The sequence below is a fragment of the Nannospalax galili genome, unplaced genomic scaffold, assembly GCF_000622305.1.
Source record: "Nannospalax galili isolate Female #2095 unplaced genomic scaffold, S.galili_v1.0 scaffold137, whole genome shotgun sequence".
NCBI classification, from domain to species: domain Eukaryota; kingdom Metazoa; phylum Chordata; class Mammalia; order Rodentia; family Spalacidae; genus Nannospalax; species Nannospalax galili.
In genome coordinates this window covers 1,748,552-1,771,389 of record NW_008340203.1, presented here as the reverse complement: position 1 = coordinate 1,771,389, position 22,838 = coordinate 1,748,552, and the positions used below count along the sequence as shown (strand labels likewise).

At 51.3% G+C, this 22,838-nt stretch overlaps 2 protein-coding genes across 2 annotated transcripts in view; both read left to right on the top strand.

Moving 5' to 3' along the window:
• The window catches only part of Znf385c (zinc finger protein 385C), a 57,108-nt gene that overhangs the window by 24,657 nt on the left and 9,613 nt on the right, over window positions 1–22,838 (top strand). Inside the window, exons 2-3 of the mRNA XM_008835282.2 lie at window positions 6,279–6,530; window positions 22,377–22,525. Of these exons, the coding sequence (XP_008833504.1) occupies window positions 6,281–6,530; window positions 22,377–22,525 (399 nt within the window). The 5' untranslated portion in view covers window positions 6,279–6,280. The remainder of the gene's footprint in view (window positions 1–6,278; window positions 6,531–22,376; window positions 22,526–22,838) is intronic.
• CUNH17orf113 (chromosome unknown C17orf113 homolog) lies at window positions 17,825–21,714 on the top strand. Its single transcript, XM_008835280.2, is given in 9 exon segments — window positions 17,825–17,879; window positions 17,882–18,188; window positions 18,190–18,355; window positions 19,592–19,692; window positions 19,694–20,284; window positions 20,286–20,458; window positions 20,461–20,779; window positions 20,781–20,903; window positions 20,905–21,714. Coding segments are annotated over 9 exon segments (1,959 nt in total). The 3' UTR covers window positions 21,029–21,714.

The following is a 22,838-nucleotide window of genomic DNA, read 5'->3' as shown; positions in this document are numbered from 1 at the left end:
CTTCTCACCCAGGTATGGCACCTCCCTGCCTGGCACTGGGCCCTGATAGGGGCTTCACAGCCCTGACCCTCCCAGAATCCCCTCTGAGTCTGTGAGCCCCAGCTCACAATCAGGGCTTGATGGCCTTTCAGAAGAGGTAGGACAGGTTAAGGGGCTTTGAGTCAGACAAGCGTAGGTCAGGCTCAGTCAGGGAACCTGGAAGCCAGTTCTCTAATATGTGGAGTGGGTCATAGATTAATAATAGTGCCCACCTCACGGGTTATTGTGAGGTTTAAAAGAGATCCTATGTGTAAGACACCTGGCACGCACACAGTGAGCCCTCACCAAATGGAATTGTTGTTAGGAAGGACACAGGCTCTGAGACTGGCTCAGCTGTTAAGAGCACATGTTCTTGCAGAGGACCCTGGTTCAGGTCTCAGCACCCACATGAGATATTGCACAACTGCCTATAACTCCAGTTCTAGGAACCTGACACCCTCTTCTGGCTTTTGTGGATACTGCACATGTAGTATATACTTACACAGACACCACACACATACTAATAAAAAAAAAAATTTTTTTTTTGGTCTTTTTGAGATAAGGTTTTCCTGTAGCCCAAGCTGACCTGGAATTAGCTATGTAGACCAGGTTGGCCTTGAACTCACAGAGGTCCACCTGCCTCTGCCTCCTGAGTGCTGGGACTAAAGGCGTGCACCACCACACCTGGCATAAATAAAAATTTTTTAAAAGAAGAAGACAGGGTCTCATGTAGCCCAGTCTAGCTTTGAACTCTGTGTATCTGAGGATGAGTTTGAATTTCTAATCCTCTTACTTCTACCTCCCAAATGCAAGGATTATAGGCATGGGCTACCATGCTGAGTTTTATGGTAACTGAGACTCAAACCTAGGTCAGCATGATACCAATTCAGCTATATCTCCAGCTGCAGAGACGCTTCTAGAGTCAGCTCTTGGACTGGTTTTCCATGGTCTTCAAGGCAAGCCCACTGCCTTTCTCTGGGACTCAATTTCCTCCTTTCAGCATCACTAGAACCCATCAAGTGGAGGTCACAGGAGGGTGTGTCAGGCTGGAAGTGTGTGTGTATATGTGTGTGGTGTGGTGTGGTCTGTATGATATGTGTGTGTGGTGTATGTTGTGTATGTATGTATGTGGTGTGGTGTATATGTAATGTGTAGTGTGTGTGATATGTGTGGTATGTGTGATATGTGTGTTGCAGGTGGGGAGTGACTTGGAGGGGTGGTGTACTGTATATGTGTGGTGTGTATGTATTATATGTGGGGGGTGATTGGGGTAGTAATGTGTGTGTATGGTGTGATATGTGTGTGTAAGCTGTGTATGATTTCTGTGCCAGGCATGGTGGCGCACACACCATTCAGGAGGCAGAGGCAGGTGGATCTCTGTGAGTTCAAGGCCAGCCTGGTCTACATAGTGAGTTCCAGGACAGCTGGGACTAGAGAGTGACCCTGTCTCAAAAAGACCAAAAAAAAAGAGGGGGGGGGAGTGTATGATTTGTGTGTGTGTGTGTGTGTGTGTGTGTGTGTGCGTGCGCTAGCCTGTGAAGCTTGCAACAGGAGTCAGATGAGCCCTGTGTGTATTCGCATACTTGCCCATACCTCAATATGACTAGAGCCCTGGCTTAGCAGGAGCATTGAAACTCAGGAGGGGACAGCTGGGAAGGCTGGGTCAGGCAGGACAGGCCGCAGCAGGCCCAGCATCCTGGCTGGGGGCACACGCTAGCCTGGAATCCCAGAGGCCCTTGGATCCCAGAGGCTGTATATCACAGAGGTTTAACCAGCAGCCTGGCACATAGTTGTATGCTGCCTTGAGCCTTGTCCCCGGCCTGCCTGTCATAAATTGCACTGAGATTTCAAAATATCCCTGTCCCCTTGAGCTCTGCTTGGTACAGCCAAGAAAGTCTCATTCCTCAGAGGTCTCTACCGGGCCCCCACACCTAGGCTGTCTCCTTCAACTCAGGTATCTGGGGACCTCCTTCCTGTCCCCCCTTCCTACTGGGAGGGTGTAGGACGACTTACCGAAGGCAGGAGAAGAGCCGTGAGGACTGCCATCAAGAGGTGAAAGGATGCTAAATATTGATGGCAGATGCCGCACAATAGTGGGCAATCTCACAAAGAGGTGGGAGTGAGCTGAAGTGTGTCTTCTGTGAGGAGGGCTGTGTCCTGGACCCCGAGGTGGCAACAAGGGGCAGCCTAGCTGACTTTTGAGCAGGGAAAAGTGGTGTTCCCCTGGCCGGGGTGCCCATCACTTATTCCAACAGATGCCTGATAGATGCTCACTGCGCCACCTGGAAGAAACTGCTGCTAGTGCAGCCCAGCCATGCACCCTGCAGCAGGGGTGGGACTTTCAAATTATCAGGCACCTGTGACCAAACAAGGATCAAACCCACAGTGTCTTGGTTTGCTAGGATAGCCATAACAGAATACTACAGAGTGGACAACAGGCATTGATCATCTCATGAGTCTGGATGCTAAAAGGTCAAAACTGAGGCAAGCCAGCAAGGCTGCTTCCTCTGAAGACTAAAGTGGAACAGTGCTTGTAGTAGGTGTTTGGTAATCTTTGGGGTTCCTCATCTTGTGGATCTGATCACCTGATCTCTGCCTCCATCCTCATATATTACTGTGTGAATGACTGTGCTATGACACTGTCTCATACACTGGATAAGGGCCTTCCCTGCTGTGTGACTTTTTGTATGTAGACACAAACAAATGTCTATTCACCTCAGATAAGGTACTCAGGATAGATCAAAGAAAGGGTGCCACCCATGTGCCACTTAGTGAACCAGTGTATTGACTGGTGTGATGTTCAGGAGCCTGGGAAAGGAGTGGCTTACAGGAATACCAGTCACTCAAAGGCAGCTGTATTCCAAGGAGCCAATCCCAGCATGGGTGACATCTCTGGAGAACTGTACAACCTGCAGGCAGCTGGGCTGATGGGAGAGCCTCCTCTCTGTAGCAATTGTTTATATAACTTTAGGGGGAAGTGACTCTTGTAAGTTTTAGGACCTTCCTGAACCTTATAAGTTTTGTCAACTTCCTGAGTCTTGGAGCAGAGGGAATCTTTCAATTTGGAGGAAATAGCTACAAACCACCACTGTATACCAGTATGGGCTCATCTTAACTAAGAGCACCCATGATGACTCTATTTCCAAACTGATTACTTGGCATAAGAAATTTGGGGGAGCTGGGCGTGGCAACACACGCCTTTGATCCCAGCACTCGGGAGCAGAGGCAGGCGGATCTCTGTGAGTTCAAGGCTAGCCTGGTCTACATAACGAGTTCCAGGACAGCTGGGGCTACAGGGCGACCCTGTCTCAAAAAGACCAAAAAAAAAAAAAGAAAAGAAATTTGAGGGTAGAGGCACATTTGACCTGCAAACATTTGGGGCTGGAAGAATGGCTCACTAAAAGCACTGGCTGCTCTTATAGAGGACCCAGGTTTAGTTCCCAGCACCCACATGATAGCTAGTAACCATCAGTAACTCCAGTTCTAGGGGATCCAACTCCATCTTTTGACTTCCATGGATACTGCATACAAGGATGCACTTAGACATATGCAGGCATATAAAATAAAAATAAATAAATGAAAAAAGACTCAGTCAATGACAGTCCATGATATAGGCACAGTGACAGCTACACTGTGACATGCAGTGAATGTCACAGATTTACTTCAGCAACCCATAGGGAACAAAGACATTGACAGTGGCCTAAGACACCATGACTAATATGCAGGCTGATAGGTGAAGTCACTCCACCCACTGGCTACCAGACACAGACACTGTGGACTAGTGGCCACTGACTTTTGAGAAGCATTTTACTTAGATCAGTTCAATCTAATCCCCACAATAGAATTGTGACTTAGGGACCATTACTTATCATCCTCATTTTACAGATGCAAGAAAGAACTAACTAAGCTGGGGTTACACAGCCTTTGCCAGAGTGGATATTGGAACCAGGTGTGAACAGAGTGCTCACTCTATAATGTGCTGCTCTTCTACCCACCCACAGTCCCCACATGTGTCACATGGACCACTGCTCATAAAAATGACAAGCAGCTTACTGAGCATGGGGTAGCATTCAGGAATTATACCTGGAAAATAATTTTCCTTTTGGGGTGTGGACCCCACTGCTAGATGTGTGGTCCTGTGTAAACCTTCTTGTGTCACTTGACTGAGCTGATGCACAGAGTGAGGGAGCCTGGGTCTAAGGACACAGGAAATGACCTTGAGGGAGAAGTGTTAGTTTTCTCTAGCTGTTACTGAAAAGCACTGCAGACAGGGGTTTAAACAATGGAAATTTGTTTTATCACAGTTCTGGAAGTTAAACACTGAGAGATCATGGTGTCAAAGGGCTGTGGTGGCAGTAGCGGCCTCCCTCCCTCCCTCCCTCCCTTTCTCTCTCTCTCTCTCTCTCTCTTTCTTTTTTCTTTCTTTCTTTCTTTCTTTCTTTCTTTCTTTCTTTCTTTCTTTCTTTCTTCTTTCTTGGCAAGATATGATGTACCCTAGGCTGTCCTCAAACTCACTATGTAGCTGAGGATGAGCTTGAACTTCTGATCCTTCCAAGTGATGGAATTATAAGCACATGTACTACCTACCATGCTTGGTTTATGTTGTATTGGGATTGAACCCAGAGCTTCCTTGCTAGACAAGTACTCTATGAACTGAGCTATATCACAACTTGTTCCTCTTTTTGAGACAGGGTCTCCCTGTAGTCCCAGCTGGCCTGGAACTTGCTTTGTAGACCAGGCTGGCCTTGAACTCACAGAGATCTGCCTGCCTCTACCTGCCTTCCAAGTGCTGGGACTAAAGGTGTGTGCTACCACACCTGGCTTTTCCACTTTTTTAAAAGACAGCCTTTTGCCATGTAGCTCAGACTGGCTTCCAACTCCTGATCTTCCTGTCATAGCCTCCCCAAGGGCTGGGATAACAAATTGCCAGGCTTGGGGTTGATTTGAGCTTTGTTTAAATTTTTTGTCTTATAAAGACACCATTTGGTGTTAGAGCCCACTCATTATCATTTTAACTTATTTCTTTAAAGGTCTTTTATCCAAATGCAGTCGTATTCTGGTATACTTCTGGATTTAGGGTTTCAATAAGAGAGGGACAGGTCACACAGTTCATCTGTAACAGGAAAGACAGGCTCAGTCATCCTTCTCCCTAAGCCTTGGGGTTGCTAGAATCTGAGGGAAACAGGCACAGCCTTCAGGAAGTCCCCCAGGGAAGGTGAGATAGGAAACACACACACACACACACACCAGGAAGGAAGTGAATACACTGTCTAAGAAAGGGTGTTGGGCAGCCACTGGGTAGAAACAAGCAGACAAGTCAAAGAAAGTACCCAAGAAATGGATTGGAAAGGAAACACTGAAAGATGGAAGAAATTGCCTAAAAGGAGGATGTAGGGGTCAGGGTTGGGGTGGTGTTCCTGTGTGGATGCTGGGCCCAAGTCACCACCAAAACTACCAACTGTGGCCTCAGCTCAGGTGGCCAACATAGCAGGGAGTATCTCAAGCTATATGGGGCAGGGGTTGGAATGGCTTTGCACGCTGTCACCATTGGTGAATGTCACCCTTCTGGGGCACAGGATAGGTGGGTTTCTGGCCAGCAGGCTGCTGTGTCTCCAGTAAGTGCCACATGCCTGTCTGTCACAGAATTGTCAGCTCCTGCCTCTGGGCTGAGAACGGCACTCCTACCGGCCTTGCTGCTGTGTTTCCTCAGAGCTACCTTGTCTCCCGACCTCCATCTCCCTCTCTGATCTCTGTTCTCAGCCCTTGAGTCCCTGGGATGCTGTTGGCCTCTCAGTATGTAACCATTTCTGACATTCTTCCCAGTGGTCCTGTATTTCAAATATTTTTATTTTATGTGTATAAGTATATTGCCTGCATGTATGTGAATGCACCCGTGTCATGCAAGGCTGCGGAAGTCAGAAGAGGGCTTCAGATTCCCCTGGAACTGGAGTTAAGGACGGTTCGTAGCCACCTTGTGGGTGCTGGGAATTGAACCCGGGTCCTCTGCAGGAGCAGTCAGTGCTCTTAACTGCTAAGCCATCTCTCCAGCTCCATGGTCCTGTATTTTAATGCCACTCTGCCTGAAACAAACCCATCTTGCTCCCTCTTGACATGGGCTGGGGTGGGGGTATCTCTGAAAGTTAGGTGTGGTTACCTGGGATACAGCTCTTTAGTAACTCCGTCCTTCAATCTCTCCTGCTCCTTCTCTGTGTTCACAATCACTGGCCCTTCATGTACCTGTCTCCCTTCTGTCTGCTCAGGTATGAAGCGGCCACTGAGCCCATCCCCCTCAGGTGAAAAGGAGCCCCCCACATCTGCAGAAGCTGAGTGTCCCCCTCACACCCCAGAACTGTCTAAGCCTAAGCGGGAAAGAAAACGACCTTCCTACACAGTCTGTGATGTCTGCAACATCCAGCTGAACTCTGCCGCCCAGGCCCAAGTGCACTGTGGGGGGCGTGCCCACCAGCGGAGGCTTCGACAACTCAGCCTGGGCAAGACCTCCACAGGGCCAGGTTAGTGTGGATGGGCGCTGCTCCCACAAACTGGATCTGGGTCCCTTTAAAGGACTCTGGGTCTGTGGGCTTTCCTCTGTAGGGTGTTTTGAGTCAGGGTCCCTTTAATGGGGTCTTGGGATCTGAGGCTCCCCTGATACTGTCTTGTTTTGTTTTTCAGGGCTGGGGATTATAGCTCAAGGGCGGAGCACTAGCCTAGCATGTGCCCTTAGCATTGTAAAAACAATGTTTTGTTTTGCACCTGGATGCCTTTCTCTGGGATCTCTTGGGATCCAAGAGTCTTCAGGTCTCCTCTAGAGTTCTTTTCAATTCTGAGGGCTCTACCTGAGGGGATATTTGGTAATGGGACATTCATGACATTTCTCCAGCCTAGAGCTGTCTTCCTGGGATAGTCTTCCAGACAAAGGCCTTACCTGCCTGGTGTTTCAGGCTCCTGCTTTTCAGGGTTGGGTCAGCACAGTGCACAGCACTCCAACTGAGAGACAGTAGGTGGCCCCTCTTCCCTTGGTGGTTGGACTCCCATCCAGGATTTCTGCCTCTCCCTGGCTGGGGTGTGACTTTGCAGAGGTTTGGCTGCCAGCACTGTAGGGGCAGCTGGCTTCAAGGCAGTGTTCTAGGGGAAATGGGTGAATGCATCTGTGAGGGTGACGTCTGCTGACAGGCACAAGGGGGTCACAAGCTGCATGCTAGCAGGGAAAACAGATCCACACGCAGGCCTGTGGGGGAAGGTTGGAGGCATCCTTACTCCAGGTTCTGGGGGTGACTTCCAAAAATACCCACTGAAGCCCAGCTTGGTGGCTTTGCCAGAGGCTACCCTGATCTGACACCCTGTAAGCGCCTGATCTTTAGATGACATTTATAAGACAACCACTGCACACACTACTGCTCCCCAGCATGCTAGGGGCTGGAGACCAGTAAGAGTCAGTCTTCCCCCCCAACTCCAAGACTGAATCTGACTTTGGAATTGAACCAGACTCAGAAAATGTAGATGGGTGTTAGATGGGGTTGAAACATACCCCCAGGGCATGAAGGCCTGTGAGGACAAGGATGCTGAACCTGACCCTGTGGTGAGAAAGAAGGGACAGTCAGGAATACTCTGGTCAGGGCCAGCTCCTCCCCAACACACTTGGGGCTGGGCTTGCAGGGCTGAGACTGAGCAACAAACAGCATATCTGACGGATGGATGTTTTTGGAGCATGTGCTATAGGGGTTAGAAAGTCACTCATTTAAGCTGCATGTGGTAGTATACGCCTGTAATCCCAGCACTCATGAGGCTAAGGCAGGATTGCTCAAAATTCAAGATCAGCCTTGGCTATATAAGAAGATCCTGCCCACACCCACAAAGTCACATTTATTCATCAACTATTTATCAACAGTGTATGATATTCAGGCTGTATTCAGGGGCTCATGTTTTTAGAGAGTTCTGTCTGCCTGTCAGGAAAGAAAGAGATGTCTGTCTAAATAACTCTACACAGAGATGAATTTGTTCTAAGATGGTAACAGGCCTTACAGAGGTGAGTACAGGGTGTATCAAGCCAGGGGAGGGGTTGGACTCAGCAGTTAAGAGCACTGGCTGTTCTTGTAGAAAACCCAGGTTCAAATCCCAGCACCCACATGGCAGCTGACAACCATCTAACTCCAGTTCCAGGGGATCCAACACCCTCTTCTAACCTCTGCAGGCATTGCATGACACAGGTGCACTTAGGTACATGTAGGCAGTACACGCATACATATGAAAATAAAAAAGAAGCCAGAGGAAAGATGAGATGGGGAGGCGAGGGTGGGGTACAGGCCTGTAATCCTAGCAGTTCGGGAAGATAAGGCAAGATCTCAAATTCAAGGCCAGCCTGAGCTAGAGAGTGAATTCAAAGATAGCCTGGGCAACTTAGTGAGAATCCAGTCTTGAAAATAAAAATGTAAAACAAAAACAAAAAGGTTAAGGATGTAGCTCAGTGGCAAAGCGCTTGCTTAGCATGTGTGAGACCCTGGGTCCAACCCTTAGTATGAGGTGGGGGCAAGAAAAAAAAAGATGCTGGATGAGGGAATGGTGAGCTGACAGGAAAAGTCAGGAAAGTTCCAGAGCCATGACATTGATATTGGATCCTGGAGGAGAAAGGGTCTCCCAGGTAGAGAGCCACAGCTGGAGCTACTGCCTAGGGCCTTGCTGGACAGTGGCAATGTGCCCTATGTAGGCATGGGCAGAGTCTGGTTGGGGGAGCTGGAATCGCCTGTGGGGCCCTTCCCACTAGGCACCTTCTCCTGCTCACATCCCTGAGGTGGTGGGTGGGAGGAGCTAGAGGTGGTGGTGGTGGCGCTTCCTTCTCAGCCTCCCAGAGGCCTCCCAGACAGTGGGCCAGTGGAGCCCTGTGCAGGGTGTGGACAAGCCTGGTTGAGGGGAGTTGGCATCCCCTGTGGGGGCCTTCCCACCAAGTGAAACTTTGGCCTTTGTTCCAAAGGTGATGGGCCGCACAGCAGCACTTTGGGTAAGAATAATTAAGGGCAAGAGTGAAATTTAGGGTTACATGGTAAAGAAAGAGGTTTGGTAGAAAAACAGCTTCTGGAGCCTTTTTTTTTTTTTTTGGTCTTTTTGAGACAGGGTCTCCCCGAAGCCATAGCCCCAGCTGTCCTGGAACTCACAGAGATCCATCTGCCTCTGCCTCCCAAGTGCTGGGATTAAAGGTGTGCACCACCACACCCGGCCCGTGGAGCCCTTTATGTAGCAGAACCATCAAGGTTTAGTGATGGATGGGTTTGGGGGACCAAGAGAGAGGGAGATGGCATGGATGACTTTGGCTAGGCAAGTTCTTGATGGGGTAGGGGTGGGAACAGCTCAGTTGTCAGAAATGGGTACCGAAAGGGAAAAGGGCCAGTGTCAGCCAGATTAGTTTGGGGGGGTCACCAACTTAGAAGTCACCAAACCTAGTAGAACAATCCAGGCTGTTAAGCCAGGCCAAATTAAGCCATGTCTATCCAGGGATCTGTTTACCCATCACCTCTCCCTCCAACCCTAGGCTGGCCCAACGCAGGATGCTGAGATACCCTCAGAGGAATGCTTGGTGCCTGCCCTTGGTCACTCACAGTTGGTCAGGGGAGGCAGATGTGGAACCAGAGCTTTCCACTGGCCATGCAGAGTGGTGTGACCAGCATTGTGGGCATATGGAGAGTGACAGGTGTACTTAGGGCCAGGGCATAGGGCCTCAGAGTTCGAGTAACCTTGTTATTCTGAGCTCCAGTGAGAGAAGTTGTCACCATTAGCCTGGTGAATTCTGGGCCTAAACTGGGTCATGGATCCCAGGTACTGGCCCTCCCCTGGATGTCTCATATGTCCTTGGCTCTGAAAGACAGAGAGAGAGAGAGAGAGAGAGAGAGAGAGAGAGAGAGAGAGAGACTACCTCATAGGGATTTGATAGCAGTGGCTTAAGGTGGATGGGAGTCAGCAGTCACGAGAGGAAAACGTGTAGGACTGTGAGCCCTTCTGAACAGTGGTTCTGGCCTGGCATAGGACCAGCCTGGCATAGGACTAGGCCAGGGCCAATGGCTACTGGAGGTCCCTAGGAGACAGATCTGCACCTAGTTCAGGGAGACTTCAGGGAAGTGCAAGGAGCCCTCCACATGATGCTTAACTCCTAGGCACTCTCTGCCTGAGACTCCACACTACTCAGGGAGACACAAGGCCCCAGTCCCATTAGAGCCAGGAGTTTATTCCCTGAGAGATGTCACTTCGATTAGGATCCTGTGGGGCTGGAGGCTTCTATAGTGACAAGGCAGTAAGGCAGGGACTCTCTCTTCCTCATATCCCTGAGGTGGTAGGTGGGAGGAGATATGGAGGTCCGGGTGGGGGTGGGGGTGGGTCTTCCCACTCTGAGCTTCTCTTTCACTTTAGGTCAGAGGCCTCCTTCCTTAGCCATACCCAGATTCTGGAATTCTTCCTGCCAACTCTGGGTCATATTTCTCTATTTCTCTGTCCCTCAAGCTCCCTACCTGCCCCCACCAGTTTCCTACACAGGAAGCCCTTTCAGTCTTCAGGAATGTGTCTTAGACTCTCGAACCTTGCTCTCAAGGGGGAGTAAGGGCACCAGGAACTCACTGCCCTAAATAACCTGAAGTGATTCTTCAACATCTGCAGATAAAGGTGCCAGCCCACCTTTCTGGCTATGATCCAGATCTTGGGCAGCACCAGGCATGGTATCTGCGTGACGAGCTGTGACCTACCACTGCCCTACACGGAGCATTACTATATAGACCCAAACTGTGCATAAAGCTCTTCCACATGCAGCAGGATAGTCCCCTACCTCCACCCCAACCCAGCTGTCCCTCTGGCCCAGATGATGACATTCAGCCCTTACTCTACACATTGGAATATGGGGACTCAGAGACAGTAACACAGCCATGGCTGCACAGCTAGATTGGGATCCTAGATGTCTGACTCTAAATTTCCTATTTCACACCCCCACCCTGGCTAAGGAGAGCAGCCACTACTTTAAGGAGATTGAGCTGATTGTGGTGGTGCATGCCTGGTATCCCAACACTTGGGAGGCAGGGGCTAGAGGATCACCAAAGTTCAAGTCCAGCCTAGTGTTTCAGGTGCAAAGTGAGTTGCTGGCTAGGTAGGGCTGTATAGCAAAACCTTGATCCCAGAACTCAGGAGGCAGAGGCAGGTAGATCTCTGTGAGTTCCAAGTCTAATCTGGTCTACATAAGCCAGTTCCAAAGCCAGCCAGTCCCTCCCTGACTCTGGGTGGCATTAATGCCACTTTCTAATTTAGAGCAGACTTAGCCCCTTTTCTTCATTATCCACCCTCCACAGTAGCATGAAATCTGAAGGGAGAGGAAGGAACTTCAAAAATGACTTAAGCTCTGGTTTACTGAAGTGGCTAGAGGAATCCTGAGTGAGGAATGCAAGGTAGAGAGAGACTGGGGGAACAGGCAAGCAGAAATAGATCAGACTATAGCAGCTTCTGGATAAAGACAGCTTCAGCTGTAGCAGCAGTCAGAGTAGAGCCCCTATCCCAGCTTCCTAGTGCTCCCCCAGCCCTCTACCTCCTATCCAGGCTTTGACCCTTGAAACCTCTTGTCTTGAGCTTGGGTCACGCCTGAGTCACTGGCTTGATGAGCTCCTCTCACCCAGAGCTCCCCACAGAAGGATTAATTTCAGTCCCATCAGGAGGCCCCGGAAGTCTTCTCCCTACCTTTCTGCCCTTCATCATCTCCCAGGGCTGCTGGTTCCTCCTCACTGCCCCCCCACCCGCCCCGAACCGCCGGCTTTCAAGTGCCAGCAGGAAGGAGACTGTGCTTCCCTCTAGGCCACTGAAGCCAGCCTATGCCTCTGCCTGCATCCTCCTTTGATGACAAGGTGACAGAAAAGCTCTACATTCCCTCTGGACAGTCAAAACATTCCCCCCTCCAGGTGATTCCCGCCCCCCCCCACCACCTAGAAAGGTGAGGCTGTCTGAGTAGAGAATTAGGGGGCTTAGTTTAGATCCCTACCTGGAAAAAGACAAAGCTTCTGTGTCTCTAGGTAGGTTCATTAACTCAGGGCTTGAGTTTCTTCCCGTCAGAGCCCCTTCCTAACAAACCTGTTTCAGGAGCAGCCGCTGCCAGCCCCTCCCCAGACCTGCTTTGTGGTACAGGTATTGGTCGCCCTGTGATTATGGGTTATTGTCTGGTGGAGACAGGATGCTGAAGGGGTGGGGGCCCACATAGAGCAGACAGGGCTAGGATTCAAGACTGGGTCCAGAGGTGAGCTAGCTGTCTTCCCTTCCCCTTCCACCCCCTTCCCTCCCCTGCCCAGCCACCAGGTGCTCAGGTGAGCAGAGAGCCAGCTTTCAGCAAGAGGAGGGGGGAGAAGGAGGAACAGCAGAGAAGAGGGGCGGAGACCTGGGACAGGTGTCAGGAATTCTAGCTGATCTGACAAATCTCCCTCCCTTTCCTCCCTGGCATTGCCCAGGGAACGTCTAAGAGGGTAACCTGGGCTCCATCTAGTGACCAACCTTCTGTAATACTTCTCTGAGCCTCAGTTTTCCCTTTGATAAAAGCAGGTAAATAACGTGATGATAGAAGAGGAAGGCTGGCTGGAGAATATGGGTTTCTGCAGGTCCAGAGGCAGGAGAGCAGGAGAACCTTCTAGTAGGCAGTACAGGGGGCCAGTAGTACCTCCATCCCTGGAAGTCTCTGTGGACAAAGTCAGCCCCTCGTTTCGGCAGAAGAGGCACTAGGCAGGGACCCTGGGACGTGGGGGATGTAAATAAGATGTACCTCTCCTTGACTCTGGTCTCTACATTTCTCAGACACAGCCTGAAGAAGACTGCACACTACTCTGTCCCCTGTGGTTGGGAAGGGGCAGCCCCTTCCTGGCAAAGGAGAACAGGGCTTTCCAGCCTAAGCGGGAGTCCCTCCCTCAAGCCCTCCCCTCCTGTCCCTCACATCCCCCTTCCCTCTGTCACTCTGGCTGGATTTCATTTGCTCAGGCTCTGCACTTCTCTCCTCTGCTCCTCCGTGGCACCTCCAAAGGCAGAGAATGCACTTGGGTGAGTTCTGAGGGTCGCCTGAGCTGGGGAATGGGGACAGGGCTCAGAGGCTTTGAGGCCAAGGTGATATGTCCTCTCTCCTACTCTTTCCCTATTAATAGTTGGTCCCCAGAGGTTGTCCCCTGCCTTACTCCAGCCCTATCCTAGCCCAGACAGGTCAAGAACAAAGGATGAGGGAAGAGCAGGGACAGCTAGAGAGTGTCCCCCAACGACTTAGGGGTACTGCATGTCTGGGCAAATGCACACTGGGAACCTGAGTCAAAGATTCTTTATAGGAAATTATACCTTCATGGCCTCTAAGGGCCAGGGGAGGGGAGGCATTGGACAGGGCTGAAAAGAAAGCTATTACCTTCTTAGAGGAGAAAGAGAGGACTACCCTAACCTGTGCCCCTCCCCCCATTTGCCTCTACGTGGGGGTTCGCCTAGCCTTTGTTTTTTTTTTTCTTCTCCCTCCCTCCCCACTTCCTGCCTCAGCCTCCCAAGCGCTAGGATTATAGGCGTGCACTTCTTTCTACTCCTGGTTTTCCTGGCCTTTTCTGAGAGGCGCAACTTCCAAAGGGTGTTTCGGGAAACCCCTTCCAGGTGCAAGGGCCTGGAGGCTGGGGACTAAGGGGCAAAGCAGAGTTTTCTCACAGCTGGTCTTTTGGGTATTCTTGAGCTTGGAGAGGGCCTGAAGCATCAGTGCACCCCAGAAGACCCAAAAGTGGCAGAGGGGTCTGAGAATGTGAGGAGGAACCCTTGGCCACACGGAGAATCCTACTTGTGAGTGGAGTGGGATCTCAGTTCAATCTGTACCCCTCCCCACCTTTGGTTCTCTCTCTTTTTTTTTTTTTTTTTTTGAGACAAGGTCTCCCTGTAGCCCCAGCTGGCCTGGAATTTGCTATGTAGACTAGGCTGGCCTCAATCGCACAGAGGTCTACCTGCCTCTGCCTCCTGAGTGCTTTGATTACAGGCATGTGCCACCATGCCTGGCTTGTTTTGTTTGGGGCTTTTTTTGTTTTCTTTGGTTGGTTTTATTTTTTGTTGTTTTGTTTTTTTTGAGACAGGGTTTCCCCACAGCCTCTCTCCCCTCTGGGTTCCCATTTTTCTTGGCAAATTTTCAAAAAATGTATTAGCATATATTAATTATGCATAATAATGGGCTTCATTATGACATTTTCAGACGCATAATGTGTATTTTGATCATACTTCGCCCCTCCCACTCCTGCTGGCCTCCTTCCTCTTCCCAAGTAGTCCCCTCCACTTCCATGTCCCTTTTTTTTTTTTTTTTTTTCTTTTTTGAGAAAAGGTCTCCCTGTAGCCCTGTCCTGGAACTCATTATGTAGACCAGGCTGGCCTTGAACTCACAGAGATCCCCCTGCCTCTGCCTTCCAAGTGCTGGGATTAAAGGCGTGTGCCACCACGCCTGGCCCATGTCCTTTTTTAAAATTTCCTTTAATATTTAAGAACTAAACATTTTCTTTTTCAAAAAAAATTTTATTTTTATTTTATGTGTATGAGTGTATTGCCTGCATGCATGTGAGTGCACCTGTGTCATGCAGTGCCACGGAGGTCAGAAGAGGGCTTCGGATTCCCCTAGAACTATAGTTAAGGATGGTTCATAACTGCCAAGTGGGTGCTGGGAATCAAACCTGGGTCCTCTGCAAGAGCAGTCAGTGCTCTTAACTGCTGAGCCATCTCTTCAGCCCCAAGAACTAAACATTTTCAAACACATACAAATAGAATATCATAATACACTTCCATGTACCCTTTATTTGCCTTCTACAGCTGTCAGATCATGGCACTGTGTTTCATCTGAAGCTCCCACCTACATCCCCCGTCCTCCGGCTCTCTGAGAATTATAGTTCAAGGTTTAATTCAGCATCTTGGGGAGATCAAGACAGCAGGAGCTTGAAGCAGCTGGTCACATTGGGTCTACAGTCAAGAAACACAGAAATGAATGCTCTTGTTTGTTTTCTCTTTTGGTGACTCAGGGAGCTTCATTAGGGTTACGTACAGAGATGTGTGGGTGAGAAGGTACTTAAAGGCGCACCTTACCAGTGGCTATACCACTGAAGAAAACGTCTCTCCCTCCCCCAGCAAGTAGATCCTAAGGGAGGTGTAGGGCATGAGCCCCTCTCTCTGAGTTTGGGTTTTGTCTGTGATGGAAACAGCACTGATATTTGATATGTGCATGTATGTGCACATACGTATCCTCACCAGCTGCCCTATGACTTGGGGTGAAGTAAGAGGAAAGGGAGAGAGACTGTGTTTGGTCATATGAGCTGATGGTTCAGATGCATCCGATTTTGTGAGGGAGTGTGTGTGCACTTGTCCTGGGTAACATATCTGTCTGCAGATCTTGGCGTATTTGCATCTTTCTCTGTGAAGGCGTATGCTGTGCATGCTTATTGCTTTCTAGTGTCTTAGAGGCATCTGTGGGGGTCTCTGTGTCCATGGGTGTGTTGCTCATGCCCATCTGTGTGTACACATATGCTCACACAGGGCCCCTGAGGATATGTGTCTCTGCTTGAACAATCACCTCTATGTGTTCACACATCAGTGTGTATACTAGACTTGGTTTCACTGTGGGGAAATGTATGTACGTGTGCCTTGGCATCTGTGTATGTATCTGTACAGATGCCTTGGGCCCCAGAATGTTCCATCTTTTCTAAGTATGGCAGAAGTACAGAATGTGATTTCCCTAGACTTTCTGCCAGGGTGATGTTATTTCATAAGACACTTGCTCTGCATTCCTGTCTTAGGCTGGACTTGAGTTCCTGGCTCCATACAGTTAATCTGATTTGTTCTCTGTGTGGCCAGAGCTAACAACCCACCTTTTCTTAACGCAACCATTCAGTGAGTTGGATCAAGCTGTGGACCCTCAGCAGGACTGAGAATGTGCCTTGATACTTGGGGGGATGGGTTGCTGAAAATTTCTATCAAAGAAAACCCACCAACAACTACACTTTGGGGAGTAGAGAATCTAGACCCATGGTGCTATCCTGGGGCAGCTGTGGCAGCTCCTTAATTTGAGTGGAGCAAGGAGCCAGGCGATCATGTGGATGTATGCATGTGCCATGGCTCATGCTCCATCCTAGAGCACAAGGTGAAAGTCAGAGGTAAAACTCACAGTGGGTGGCACAGACCAGCACTGAGGGGCCTGAGCATCAAATCACCATATTCCCCAGCTTTTGTGGGGGGAGAGCAGTGTACCCAAATGTGTGGGGACTGGAAGACATGACTGGGGTGGCTTTGTGCTTACAGGAGAGACTGGGTCACCAAGTGCCTTGACACCTCCTCAATCCACAGCAGTAAACCCATCCCACTTCAGATGGCCTCCACACCCAGCACCTGCTGTTGTCCTCAGTCTCATTCCTGTCTTCCTCCTGTCCCATCTGCAAGTCCCCACTTCTCAGATGAAGAGACTGAGGAAGCCTCCAGAGCAGTTAACTATAGCTAGAGCTCTATCCATCCCAGGCCTCTGAACTCTAGGCCCCCAGGTCTGGGAGGATTTATAACCCCATATCCTCCTGTAGGGAATCCAGTTTCTCTCTTTATATCTGGAAGAACCCAGGCAGAGGTAAGGGGCACCTGTGTACTGAAAGCTCTAGAAGTAGTTACTTTACCTCTCTCTATCCTTTCTCCACTTAAGCCATCCCAATGATAAGAAACACAGTCTCCCAAAGGGCTCTGGCACCTGCTTCAGCTCCCCAGGGGCATCAAGGTCAAAATCCCCAACTCGGGCACTGCCCCCCCCCCTGCAGGGCAGGGGGCGCTTTCAGAATCTGAACCTGCTGTGTCTTCTCATCCTGCACCTAGGATTTGGTTCACCATGTAACAATTTACTACAAAATCTAGTGTCTCTCCCTGCAGACCTTCAGCTCCCCTACTTGCTCCTCTTATCCCAAAGCTCTGGATCCACACCCATGAGCACCCCTAGGAACCCACTGGTGACTGTGATGACTGAGTGGACTCCTGTCCGTTCTGCTCCCTGTGGCCTGACCACAGTGACTCCTGCTGGAGTGTGAAGTGGAAGGAGGCCAGGGTGGTGCAGGAGCCCAGGCAGGTGGGCGCTGTCAGGTGAGCCCCACCTCTGCCCAAGACCCTGGCCGCGCCTGCTGCTGGCACCTCCTTGCCCCGGGTACCGCTAGTGGCTGTTGTCTTTCAGTGGAGCCCAAAGAGACCGTGGCCAGAGCCCAGGATGGTGGCTCCAGTGGCTCTGTGAGTGTGGGTGGGCAGAGTGGGGATATCCTGCCTGGCATCAACCCCACAGCTTCCGTGAAGGGGGTGAGTCACCCTGGGTGAGGGCCCTGCGGTGGGGCAGGGCGGGCACACGAATGCCCTGCGACTGGTGGGGGGGTACCCACTGACTGGTTCAGAGGAAGTCCCCAGCCCTTCTTGTCCTGGTCCCCTGGAGGATGGATTTGGGGGTACAGAGAAACCTTATCTCACAGGACCCGCCCTACTCTTAGGGGTCCTAAGGATGGGGACTGTAGGAGCCTAGGGAGTCTGACCCTGCATAGCAGTATCAGTTTGAGGCTTATGCTCCGTGGATAGTAAGGGGAGACCAGCACACACAACATCCCAGGCTGTGCAGGCTACAGTGGAGCACACTAACCTGCTTTCCAGGCTAAGCTGAATGGATAGGCCCCCTTAGCCTGGTAGGCTATCCCTCTCCTGCCTCCCTACCAGCTTCCCCATCCAGGGAGGTACCTGTGTGTAGGAGGGAGGCAGGGGGGATACCAGTATTTAGGGGACCCTGGGGTCTCATGCCCTGAGAGCAGGCATGGTGCCTCTTGGAAAGAAACCTGCCAGAGAGGCCTCCAACTCCAACAAAAAGTGTAAGAGCAGTGGAAGGAGGAGTTCCCCTGGCTGGACTCTGACTACGAGTGGAAGCTGATGTTTTGCCTTGAGTGCCGGCAGGCCCTGATGAGAAACAAGCACGGGAACAAAGCCGAGAACGCCTTCACGGTGGGCACCGACAACTTCCAGTGCCATGCCTTGCTGCACCACATCACCTCTGGAGCCCACCGTCAAGCTCTGGCTGTCAACCAGCGTCAGCCCACTCTAGAGGGCCCTGCTGAGGGAGAAGGGTCCTACCCCAGCTTGGTAATCACCCCCACCTTCAGAGCTGTCAAGATGGAGGTGAACTCAATCAGTGGCTCCGCTGACCACTGTGTACTGCATGGCTAAAGAGGACGCGCCCGATGACCGCCGTTCTGCCCTACTTGAGCTGCAGAGGTTCAACCTGTATCAGGCACTGCTGGGCATAGAGCATGGTGATTGCTACAACCCCAGGAGGGTGAAATTCATGCAGGTGGGTGGCAGCCAGAGGTAAGGGAAGGGCTGGGAAGGCAGGTACTGAGGCTCCTGGGCAGATCCCCAGCATGCCAGGGCCCTGGGTAGCCTGGGTAACAGCTACCACACTTCATTCATCCTCTACCATTCCAAACCTTCACCAAGGGCTGCCTTTGTGCCTGGCACTGGGCCAGCTGCACTGAGTGCAATAGTGAAGCCAGATCTGACTCTGCAATAGGTTTCACATGAGCACACTTGATACTGCCTACGTCAGAGGTTGCACTGGTGTCTAAGGGCCTGATTAGCCTATAGATGGGTTTAGTGAGTTTTCACTGTACCTTTAAAAAACTCAAATTAGTTCCCAATATAAAAAATTCAGAGCTGGGTGTGGTGACACATATCTGTGATCCCAGCACTTGGGAGGTAGAGGCAAGAGGATCAAAAGTTCAAGATTGTATTGGAGAGCCCATTAAAGGCTCAGGCTCACAACCAAAAGTTCAAGGTTATCCTTGGCTACATAGTGAGTTTGAGGCCAGCCTGGGCTATAGATGATCCTGTTTCAAAAAAATATGAAAAAAATTTCAGGAGATTGGTAAGATCTCCCTGCTCCCCAGGCAGGGCATGGTGGAGCTCTAGAGCAGGGGATGTATTTACCATAGTTTTTCTCATTCTTATCCCTGTTCCCCTCCAAGCTCAAAAACACCCATATGGTCCCTAGAAGTATGCAAATTGCAGCTCTGCCTGGGTTCAGCTGTGTGGGTCCTCTGGGGCTGGTAGAGTGGGTAGTTGATTAATTCTACAGAGACAAACAGCACATAGCTGGAACCCTGTAGAACTGGCCACAACTTGCTAGTGAAGCCGTCAGTTGGTAACACCACCTCTCCAGGAACAAAGCAGACTAGGGCAAGGCTGCAAAGAAAAACACAAGGGAAAATCCAGCCTTGTAGAGGTCTTTATAGTTCATGGAGCACTTTTACATCCATAAGCACAGTAACAAAGATTTGCACTGATAGCTCATGGAAGCCTTTTAAGGAGACTGGGCCAGGTAGGTATTAGCTGAGATCAGGTATTAGAGCTTAGAAAACTAAAGCTTGGACAGTTAAAGTGACGTGCCCAGGCTGGCACAATCAGTAAGTGGCAAACCAGGATCTGAGTCTGTCTGGCCCCAAGCTAGTGCTCTTCCCTCAACCCTGCATTGCCTTCCCTGCCAAGCCTAACTCTGTTCTCCCTCCTTTTTTCTCCTTGGCTGTCCCAGGTGGCCATTGCCAGTGTCTTGCATGCAGAGGACTGCCAGCGCCTGAAGGTATCCCCGCATGTGGGGCTGGTGTTAGACGAGACCAGGGACTGGCCTGAATCCCAGTCTGGCCCTGTTTGCTACTTGGATGTCCCCGTGTGATGGTCAGCCTTCTACCACTTTCCTGGGCAGTGTGGAGCTACAGGAGGGTGAGGTCACTGCTGGCCAATTCCTAGACATTCTTCAGGCCTTTGGTGTATCTGCACCCAAACTTGCCTGGCTCAGCTCAAACTTCCCCAGTGACCACCTTGGGAGTGTCAGCCTGCAGCTCCAGACCCTCTGCCCCTTGCTCATGGACCTGCACTGCCTCCCTGGTCGGACAGATCCCCAACCCCCTGCCTACCTGGGTGAATATGAGAGCATACTGGACGCCCCGTTCCGCCTGCATGGTGGCCCCAGTTCCCACATGGTTCCCGAATTCCGTGCGGCCTTGGATCTTGCAGCTATTGACTTGATGGGTCCCCAGCCAGTGCCTTGGGCCTCCCTGTTGCTTGTCGTGGAAGCAGTGGCTGAGGCCTGGCCTAGTTTGGTGTACACCTTGGAGGCCACAGCCCCGGTCTCTCCCACAGCTGCTGCGCTGGCCTTGGCCCTGCGCCAGTTCACTTTCGTAGTCGTCACCCACCTGCTGCTGGACGCTCTGCCCTCGGTGCAGAAGCTTGGTTCTGCAACCACAAGAGCCCGACTTGGCCTTGCTGCAGCCAGTGGTGATGGCGGCCGGAGCTTCCCTGAAAGCTCAGAGCGGCTCCGGAGACGCCGGTCACCAGGGTTTCCTGCAGGAACTGGCCAGTCCCAAGTCCGACCCCGACGCGGGCGGCGGGCGCTGCACCTACGCGGCGTGGAGCTGCAGGGCTACACCGAGGCTGTGCTGCGGCTCTTGGAGCGGCTCCGGGAGCCTTTCCTGGACTCCATGCGGAAGGGGCTGAGGGACTTCTTCCCCGGACCCTCGCTGGATGCCGTGGACGCCCTGACTGCGGTCTTCGATCCCCGCCGCTACCCGCGGGTGCCCTAGGAGCTGGGCGCGCACCGCGAAGGGACGCTGCAGTCGCTGCGGCGTGGCTTCGCGTCCGCGGTGATGCGCCAGCGCGCGCTCGGCGACTTTGCGCTCTGCAAGCGCGTGGTGGCCAGTCTCCAGCGGCTCGGCCCACGGGCCGTGCGCCAAGCTGGCGTGCACGCATTCCGAGCTGCGCGAGCTCTTCCCCGACTTCGCCGCCCGTCGGTGGCGGGGACAGAGCCGGGCAGGGGATCGCCGGGCCGGCCACGTGCTGAAGATCGCTGGATGGGCCCCCGCTGCATGAGTTTGACTTTGCGCTGGCTGTGGAGTTCTTAGAGAGTGGGTGGGGGGAAGGGGCTGCTGGGGTCTCCTCTCATCTGAGGGTGGCCGCCTCCTGTCCTAGCTAGCCTGGGGTCCTCGAAATTGAAAGGCACGCATGGCCTTAACGGTGCTACTCCTAAGCTGACCTACTGTTTTGTCTGGCTCCTCTCCTGATAACCAAACCCATCCCCTGACCTGTGAGGAAACAGGAGCCTGGGCAAGTCGGCAGATGGACACCTCCCTCCACCCCAAAGAAAGTAGAGAGGTTTCAGATGAAGGAAGTAAGCAGATTCGGCCTTAAGAACTGAAGGACAGAGGAAAGGAGAATGGGTCCCTGGGAATTTCGTAGCTCGGTCCTTTGCAGTCTCTTCCTAAGAGACTAGCGAACAGATCATAGTGTCTGCTTCTGACAGACAGCACAACACTCTCCTCACACAAACTAATAGGTCCAGGATGGAGTGATTGGAAGGAGGCAGTGATGCCCTTCCATCTGCTACCTGGGGGCTTCTCTGCAATGACCGTGTTTATAGGCCTAAATCTACAAATGGTAAATAAATCTATCCTATGTTTCATAGGGTTGACATCAAAGAATCAAGAAGAACTTCATTTGGTTTTGCAATTACAGGAGCTCAAAAAAGTTCCAAATAGCATGGATTTTCTCCTCCTTCTCCTCTTCCTCCTCTTTTTCCTCTTCCTCCTCCTCCTCCTCTTCCTCCTTCTCTTCCCCCTTCTCCTCCCTCCTCTTCCTTAAAATCTGGTTGTTAAGTTCCTAACCCTCTCCTGCTTTTGCCTCACACTGTTAAGACCAAGGCCTGCAAAACCACAGTGCAATTTCTTTGAGTCCAAAGAGCTGGCTTGGGGCCTTATCCAGGATTCTGGGATGAGGTTGGGGGATGGGGTGTAGGGATCACCTCAAGGAAGCAGCTGGGGTCTCCCCCAAAGCTGGAGACTCCATCCCTTCAGACTATTGTGGGTTTCTTTTTCAGTTCTTCCTGTGAGTGGCATAGAAACTGGAGGGACAGAGAGGACAGTTAGAGGGAAGGGAGTCTTCTTTATACCACCTGAATCTGGTAGTGTGTGGTAAGATGGAAACCCAGCATATCAAGCTGTCTCCATGATGGTGTGTATGTCAGGGAAGAGCCCTGACTCTTCTTATCCACTCTCTTGGCTGGACTTCCTTTGAGTGTCCTTTGGATCACTGTGCTGACCCTGTCGATGTGGAAGGGTCATTCTTTCGCTTGGGAGCCTTGAACTGTGGACTCCTGGCCTCTGCTTCCCTAACTGGGCTTAGCTGGTATTGCCTTATGAAGAGGGAGTCAGGAGTTCATGTCTTGTCTGTACAACTAAGAAGCCCATCCGCCTTTTGTTATGGCAACAGAGGTGGGAAAGAGCCCTGTGGCTCCATTTCAGATCCTGCCCTTCTTCCTCCTGCAGCAGGCCTGGCCTCCAGCACCCCCAGCCCTCTGCTGGCCTCCCTGCCCTTGCCCACTCGACCTCTGCAACCCCCGCTGGACTTCAAGCACTTGCTCGCCTTCCACTTCAATGGCGCCACCCCATTCAGTCTCTTCCCCAACTTCAGCACGGTATGGGCTGGGCAGGTGTGTGCATTGGTGGGGGCATATGGTCAAGTATGGGTGTGGGCTGGGAAGGTGACTCAGAGGGACCAGAACCCAACTGTCTCCAAGCTAGGCAAGACCATGGTATCATCCCCACCCCACCATCACAAGAGCCCAGAGATGGTTTCACTTGAGGTTTGGTAAAAGGATTTCCGTAGATGATCCATGTGTGTCTGTGTACACTTGAGTTATGTCCTTGTTTATTTATTTATTTATTTATTTTGTCTTTTTTAAGCAGGGTCTCCCTGTAGTCCCAGCTGTCCTGGAACTCACTATGTAG